The sequence below is a fragment of the Pistacia vera genome, unplaced genomic scaffold (genome assembly GCF_008641045.1).
Source record: "Pistacia vera cultivar Batoury unplaced genomic scaffold, PisVer_v2 Contig1076, whole genome shotgun sequence".
NCBI lineage: Eukaryota > Viridiplantae > Streptophyta > Magnoliopsida > Sapindales > Anacardiaceae > Pistacia > Pistacia vera.
In genome coordinates, this window is record NW_022195111.1 from 11703 (window position 1) to 19773 (window position 8071).

General features: G+C 38.3%; 2 protein-coding genes across 2 annotated transcripts; one reads left to right on the plus strand and one right to left on the minus strand.

Annotated features, from left to right (window-relative positions):
- Positions 1–4652: 4652 nt before the first annotated feature.
- LOC116133061 (dnaJ homolog subfamily B member 4-like) lies at positions 4653–6212 on the plus strand. Its single transcript, XM_031418728.1, has 3 exons — positions 4653–4934; positions 5079–5521; positions 5771–6212. Exons 1-3 carry the CDS (start codon positions 4653–4655, stop codon positions 6210–6212), a joined length of 1167 nt encoding a protein of 388 aa, XP_031274588.1.
- Positions 6213–6619: 407 nt separating this feature from the next.
- On the minus strand, positions 6620–7693 carry LOC116133070 (aldehyde dehydrogenase family 3 member H1-like). Its single transcript, XM_031418736.1, has 2 exons — positions 7509–7693; positions 6620–7018 (listed from the first exon to the last, which is right to left on the minus strand). Exons 1-2 carry the CDS (start codon positions 7551–7553, stop codon positions 6779–6781), a joined length of 285 nt encoding a protein of 94 aa, XP_031274596.1. The 5' UTR covers positions 7554–7693; the 3' UTR covers positions 6620–6778.
- Positions 7694–8071: the final 378 nt, after the last annotated feature.

The window sequence follows — 8071 nt, forward strand, 5'->3', positions numbered from 1 at the left end:
CCTGATCATGTCAGCATGATGTCAGCATGAGTCCATGCAAAAACATTTATATTCTGCTTGAGGAAGCTCGTTAGATCAGTAGCGAGCTTAGGGTTGAGATTGCTTCCGATTCTCAACACATGAGTCGACTCATTCTAGTCAACTGATATCTTAGATAAAGTCTCAATAGGCCCATTGTGGGAATAATCCTCCTGAAGACAAGGATCAATATTGTCTTTTACTGGATTAGGTTATGGCTCGATCATATTGATCGTCATTGCCTGCTCGAGAACGCCTATTAGCTTCATTTTCCCTTTGAATGTCATCTACACTACTCTTACATAGCAGTCACGAGATTCACGTTGAGACCCTTTGACCTCCCCACACCTTGTCGAAATGGAAATTTTATCTTCAGATGATAGATGAAGGTGACAGCTTTAAAGTTCCGTAATAAAGGTTGTCCCAATATGCCAGTAAAAGCGGACGGACAGTTTATCATCAGAAACTCTGTCATCTTAGTCACTTCGTGGGTTTCACCCAAAGTGACTGGAAGTGCAATCGTTCCTTTGGGAATCAGATGATCCCCAGTAAAGCCATAGAGGGGGATAAAGGCATGCTTCAGATCTGTCTCTTCCAATTGTCTTTTCTCAAATACGCGCTGAAACAAGATGTTCACGGCACTCCCATTATCCACCAACATTCTGTGGACTTCGCATCGTCTTATTTCAGTTGCAATGACGAGTGCATCCTCATAAGGGTGGTGCAATCGTACTGCGTCTTTCTCTGAGAATGTAATCTCCTCTTCTCTGTGCATCTTAGCAGGTCGCGGCATCATGTTTAATACACTCACGAGCTCATGATGAGCTTCTCAAGAGTATTTTTTCTGAGCACCTCGAGAATTTCCCACGAGGTGTAGTCTTCCAAATATAATCCCCACAAAATAGAGACCCTTGTGACCACCGACCGCGGCGTTTCTTCTCATTGTCCACTTGATCCTTCTCCCGAGTGGGAGTGAGACCATCAACGTACTCATTGAATTGCCCATTTTTAATGAGGTCTTCAATAGCTTGCTTAAGAGCTCAGTATTCATCGGTATGGTGCCCATTATCCCGATGATAATGGCAATACTTCATGTTGTTTCTTATAAAAGGGGGATTTTTCATAGACTCTGGCTCTTCAAGCAGATTAGCTTCTTCTGATTAATCCAGAATAGCTGATACCGATGCATTCACTAGAGTAAACAAATTCTTGTCGTGATCACGATCGCGATGAGGGACTTGGCATAAGATTTCTTAGGTTCAAACCATTGTTTCTTTCCCTTTCTCTGATTGTCATTAGCCCATTTGCGATCATGCCTTCTACTACTCTCTCCCCAGTTTTCCTCCCTCTGACTGGGAGCGCTAGTCGAAGGACCGAGGTTGTGGTGATTCAAATTAAACACTGAATTTTCAATTTTGAGATAATTCTCTATAAGGTTGTGGAAGCGAGTGAGGGAAATATCGTCCTCAGATTGCAGTTGCTTCCACAAGTCGATTTGCGGGCAAACTCCAGCAATGATGAGAGTTCGAACTGAATCTTCGAGTGTATTAGCCACCTTATTTAGCTCCTTGTGGAACCTATCAATATAGGATTGGAGGGATTCATTCCTATCCTGCCGTATGTTGCTGAGATAGCTCAATGGCATTGAGAACTTCCTATTAGCCTGAAAGTGTCTCAAGAATAACGAATTCATCTGCTGCCACGAGTTGATAGATTCTGGTGAAAGCGATCTAAACCATCGCTTAGCATGGGCAGTTAGAGTCATTGCTAAGCAGCGACATTTTGCCAAGTTGGAAACTTTGTGAAGCTCCATGGGATCGTGAAACTCATAAAGATTATCTTGTAGATCAAAATTCTCATCGAATGCTCGCATATCGAGCATTCTAAATCTTGACGGGAAATGAGCAATCAAAACTACCAGAGAAAAAGGAGATGTCTCAGCGACCTGCCCTCGCTCATTCTGTTGAGCTCTAAGCTAATTCAGGGCTTGCTATAACTTCTTCATCTGAGGAAGCGGAGCCACCTAGGGATCACTTTCCGCAATGTGGGTTCGCTCCCCATGATTGCAATTAAGGAAAGACCACAGATTAGACTCTTCCACGCCTTGGCCGGAGCCTTCGGCATACCTTAACACATGCTGGCTGGAGCCATGTGAAGGCACTAAATGGTTTGGGGAGTTATCCTGACCTCCGCCATGGTCATAATCAACTCGCGGATGGTGGGTATTTCCCTCTCGATGATATTGGGAATCTCCATGCTGAGCACTCTTGTGGGGGTGCCCCTGCAATGTGGCGTGAGACGAATCATGATGTGACATACTGCCAAGTCGCAAAGCTACAGATATTCTACATGTTTCACTACTGGTATTCACTAGCCCTTTCGAGCCTTTTGGCCCATTGTCACCCACCTGCTTTCCCTTATTCATATGCGTTGTGGTGCGCATAGTAGGAGCTTTCACCCATTTCCATGCTTTAGTGCGACCTACAGGCGTTTTTGGAGGTGACACCGCCTTACCAAAATTGGGTGGTACGACCTGATCCAAATGATCTAACCTTCGGTTGACCGTTTGGAGAGTAAAGAAAATAAAGAATGAAAGTATGAAAGAACACCAACTCAATTTCTTATGTGATCTGCCTTTCTATTGAATAAAGAAGACAAAAATAAATAGGTTACAATGGTGAGACAATTTCGTAAAGGAAAAAAATAAAAATAAATCAAGAAAATTTGACAATTAGGAATTCAATCTTCTTGTAAAAAGAAAAGAATAATTAAGAAATAAAAAACTCCTAAAAAACAAGATACAGTAGCTAATACATAACAAGGAAACAAAACAATTAAATAAACACAATCAACCGCTTGGCTTTAAACAGAGAGTATTGTTGAACCTTTCCAGATAATCCATCACAGCTGAATCGAGCTGAGAGGTTGAGGGGATGCCTACCGCGGTACCTTGGGAACTAGAGGTACTTCGGGAGAAGTAACATCCTGTAATCAGGGGGTCTCCTCATTATTGGTCCTAGTACGCTCAGTTTCAAGACCACGAGCTATTTGTTCGTAAATAGAACTGGTTGATCAGAAATTCTGAATAAAAAGCGAATATAAAATCTGGCCCTCCTTCTAGCGCCAAACTGTTGATGTGTAATTTTGACACCAATGACTCGCATGTGCAAAGTGCTAAGCTGTTCTTAGAAATTACATGTGATATGATTGATTCAAGAGTCAAGATAAGGTTAATCAATGTTATTGAATGCGAAGATTGGATAATAAATGAGAGAGATGATTTAAAGTGGTTCGGATGCTTAAAACGATTCTCACGTCCACTATTTCTTTTATATATGAGAGGTTACAAGAGGTCGCATATAGCGAACAACGAGCAGGAGTGCAATAACTGATTATTCAGAGAGAATATCAAGTCAGTCTCTTTCTCATAAGTTGTCTTTGCTATGAAAATAGAGATTAGAATCAGAATTAGAATCCTGAAAATGAGAGGGGGAGTCCTCTATTTATAGTAGCTGAATTCAAGGTAATGATTATAAATCTGCAAGTAGGTAAGTGTCATACAAGTCCTTCCTTACCTCCCATTGGCTGATAACTTAGGAAATATCCTCAAATTATCTGGGGCTTGGATAAGTGTGTGGTCCTCATTCACTTATAGATAAAACCTGAATCTACTGAGTTGATGACAACCGTATTCTTTCTGTCTTGAGGCAACGTGGCAGTTCTTGGACGGCACAAAACTTTCCTGAACTTTGACTGGTGCTTATTGATGTAAGCTTATGTCAGCTCTGATTTTTTATGCATAACAATGTCCAAAAAATATGAAGTAGATTATTAATTGAATAATTGTCCAAATTAAAAACTCTAATTTTCTTATATAAAGTAGATAGACAAGTGAGAAGACTATACAGATATACAACGATAACGAGTTAGTATCTTTTATTTTAAATAAATAATTACAAATATTATTTACTATATAACATAATTGAAGAATATCATAAACTACCTTAACCTTTTCAAACTTGCCATTTAGACAACAACTTTTGCATTTTCTATTTAATGGATCCTCAAAGTTCAGAAATTTTATAGATATACCATTTTGCCCTAACTCTCTTATATTATCATTAAGTTTATAAAATACTTTCTTTCTTATATGAGACCAAAGTTATCATTTCACTCATCTACCACAAACAGCAACATAACAAATTTAGAACATAGGGTATCAATGATATAGTTTTCAAACTATGAAGATTCATTAATAAGAGTGTAGAAATTATCGTCACAATGATAAATTTGGGAACTTTAACGATAATATACAACGCTCTACCATAACATAATATAATATTATATCGTCTTAGCGACGATAACTAATTAACCCTTAACAATAAATATTACTAACGCTTAACAATAAATTGTATTTGATATCTAACAAACCCTAGCCCTAAAAATTAATGAAGGGGGTACGTGGAGATATAAAAGAGAAACAAAAATATAATATGTAACATTATGATAATTGAGAAAACGCTAATAAAAGACCTGACAAAACGGTAGATTCATTTCTGGTAAACCATGCATTCTCGTGGATAAAGTGGGGTCTACTTATCCGCCAAAAAATTTTTTTTTTTTATCTATCTCTAATGGTAGATCTTCATCCCCAGATTGGCATACCAACAGGTGCCTCCTCCATACATGAATCAGAAAGGAAAGATTCTACCATCCGTCTTACGCTCCTTAAATTTTATCGATTATTATTCACACGATGGCGACAAAGGAAGAAATCCTCTTCATCTGATTCCACTCCGGATCATAAAAGGATTCAAGACGTAGACACTACTGCTGAACCGTCGGATATTCAATTACCTAGACATTCAAACGCCGTTTCAGAATTACCCAGGCATTCACAGGCGGCCGCCCATAAGGTACATATGTATAATATTTATATAATTATATTTCAAAACCCTGAATTTGAATAATGTTTAACCTGTTTATGCATGCATGGCATGAAAAAGAAAGCAAAGGTTACGATGGTATTGATGATTTGAATTTAATTGAATTTGCTGGAGGTTATTGAGGAAAATTCGGATCAGGAGGAAACAATGCATGGAGTCCACAGTTATAGATATAAGGTTGATCATAATCACGACCCTCCAACGAGTCCCGGTTGTTTCTTCAGACACCGTAGCGGCGATCATAGCTTTCATTTTCCTTTATCAAGAAGCAGTAGCAGAAGGAAGGACAACTCACCAACACCATCGCTGGCATCTTCTCTATTTAGGAGCGGGAGTCGGAAGAGCGGTGTGGACGAATCAACTATTAATGGGTTCCCAGCGTCTCTCTCCCGAAATGCCAGTCGGAGGAGCACCACCACCCCCATTATGTTTTCCAACTCGACAGGGTTGGTGAAGCCGCCAACTATTCAGAAGAATCTGGAGTGCACTCTTGAGGAGTTGTGTTTTGGGTGCACCAAGAAGATCAAAATCACAAGAGATGTTATCTCAGATGCCGGGTTTGTTTTTGTTTCTTTATTATTCTTTCTTCTTTCTCTAAATTGTCTGTGATTGCATCAGCAGCTTCAGGATTCTTATTAAATCACAATTTGAAAAATCTGATTATATATGTTATTTTTCTTTTAATCAAGTTAATAGTAAATAAATTAGCTTGACAATCTACAATTATAAACAAAAAGTGGGGAAGAAAGAAAATATTGGTTTGTAGTAACCTCATATATAGTTTGATTATTTGACTATTTTGGCAGGCAAGTAAATCAAGAGGAAGAGTTGCTATCAATAAAAGTGAAGCCAGGATGGAAAAAGGGAACAAAGATAACATTTGAAGGCATGGGAAATGAGGTTCCAGGATCTCTCCCAGCTGACATAACCTTTGTGATTGCAGAGAAACGGCATCATATGTTTAGGAGAGAAGGCGATGATTTGGAATTGGTAGTAGACATACCTCTAGTTAACGCGCTTACCGGTTGCGCCATTCCAATTCCTCTGCTCGGCGGGGAGAAGATGGATTTGAGTATTAATGAAATTGTTCATCCTGGTCAGGAAAAGGTCATTAAAGGACAAGGCATGCCAACGAAAGATGAAAGAACGAGGGGGGATTTGAAATTGCATTTCCTAGTCAACTTTCCAAAAGAACTAACAAATGATCAACGGTCCGATGTTCTTAGTATTTTAGAGGGTAATTGTTGATTGATTTGTCTAGTTCAGTCTTTGATTTATATATAGGAATCAAGGATTATTGTATTTATTGTGTTTTGTTTTCTTGGTGTTTAGCTCATCATGCCCACTACCTATACTCTTGTTATAAAAACATGATTATTAAACATTTATATTTTATAGGTGAAAATCCGATTTATATATACAGAAAAAGATTTACATTTGGTTTTGTACGAATCTAGCTAGCCCAGGGAAAAAACTAATGCTTTGTTGAAGAATGTTTCTATCATTTTGTAAGGCTAAGTGGTTAGCCAACTGTTAGGATATCTAAATAAGGAGGGGCATAAGTGTGGTTGTTTATCAAACAACCTCTGTTTTCTCTCCAAGAATGTTGGTGTCACACCACACATTTCGTTTGAAAAAGAAAATAAATAAACAAATTGCATGAACACACTTCAATTGCACTCACATATTCAAAACAAATCAGTCTCGGTGAAATTAAAACATACAAGTAAAAATGTAATCTGAACCGATTGAGTACATCAAAATACGCAGAGAATTACAGAGAAAGAGAACTTTACACACATTCAGAGATCTTTTTAAGCCTTAGGGAATCCGAGAAGGGCACGAATTATGCCGATTATACTACCAGACATAAGAGCCTTCATCAATCTTAGCTTCCCCTGTGTATATGGTGGATATCTCAAAGCCGCGTCACCAGCAAAACTTCTGTACAGAACTGCCTTCTTATGGCTAAAAGCATCAAAAGAAAATTTCCCATGGTACGATCCCATCCCACTCTCCTGGACTCCCCCAAATGGCAGACTGGATACTGCAAGCTGCAATGCCAAGAACATATAAGATAGATTTAAACATCATCAAAATGTTAAAATTAATTCAGGATAGTAGATGCATATACAATTGGGAACTTATGACATTATTTTCTTTTCTGTAATTCTTATTGCATCATTTCCGAAAAGTGTAAGATTCACGGTTACCAATGCCCTTTGACTTTCTAATGACATTTTCCCAGAGAATTCCGAAATTAAAAACTAAGGTCGCATAAAACCCTGACCAATGTTTCTAAATATCAATCAACCAATGTAACAAACTGCAACACAACACAATGAAGCTCTATCCTCTATTTGTGGTAATACAACTGAAAGAATATCATCATTACTATTTTGTCCACGGCAGCATCTAGTTGTTACATTAACTTAATGATGGAGGATATCATATCTTCTACATGTAACATGCATGAATGTGATAAATGCATGATGCAAGTATGTTTATGCAACTTGTCTCTAAAGTTCGAGGAAGCATAATTACATGTAAAGTAGTGTCATTGACAACCACACCCCCTGCTGAGACCATTGTCACGAATTGCTCCCTGAGCTTCTTGTTGTTGGTAAATACATATGCTGCAAGTGGCTTTGTTCCCGAGTTAATAATATCAAAGCTATCCTCTATTTTGTCAACCTGTTCCAGAAAACAGCATAAGGAATCATAATAGTTGTTGCATTGTTTCTCACTAATAAATGCATATTATTTAAACTAATATTGTTACAATCATATTAAGTGCTCTTTTGCAACTGTTGCCAGATGCAGAGAAAACTCTAGGCAGGTGTAACCATTATTTTTTTTATTTCCCCGTTCAAGTTAAAAATGGTGGTAAGAAAAGGAGCCTGAATTGAGCAGGATTTCTCTGTTTATGAGACAGCAATGTATAGCATGCAGGGAATCCAATGGGATCTCAGTTCATAGCGTGCCACCATTACTCCCATCTCCATCGGCTTGTAGTCATTCATATCACTCAAGGTACTTGCATTTTGGTAAAAATCAAATTTGGCTCATAGCCTTAAAAATGATTCCACCCATATCTAGAATGCTAC

What these genes read in the sequence shown, in the direction of transcription:
- LOC116133061 (XM_031418728.1), top strand. Translation starts at nt 4,653, where the DNA reads ATGGTAGATCTTCATCCCCAGATTGGCATACCAACAGGTGCCTCCTCC. An exon ending in CACAGGCGGCCGCCCATAAG is followed by an intron (nt 4,935 to 5,078) that starts GTACATATGTAT and finishes AATTTGCTGGAG; the next exon opens with GTTATTGAGGAAAATTCGGA. An exon ending in GATGTTATCTCAGATGCCGG is followed by an intron (nt 5,522 to 5,770) that starts GTTTGTTTTTGT and finishes CTATTTTGGCAG; the next exon opens with GCAAGTAAATCAAGAGGAAG.
- LOC116133070 (XM_031418736.1), bottom strand. Translation starts at nt 7,553, where the DNA reads ATGGTCTCAGCAGGGGGTGTGGTTGTCAATGACACTACTTTACAT. An exon ending in TCAATGACACTACTTTACAT is followed by an intron (nt 7,019 to 7,508) that starts GTAATTATGCTT and finishes TTGGCATTGCAG; the next exon opens with CTTGCAGTATCCAGTCTGCC.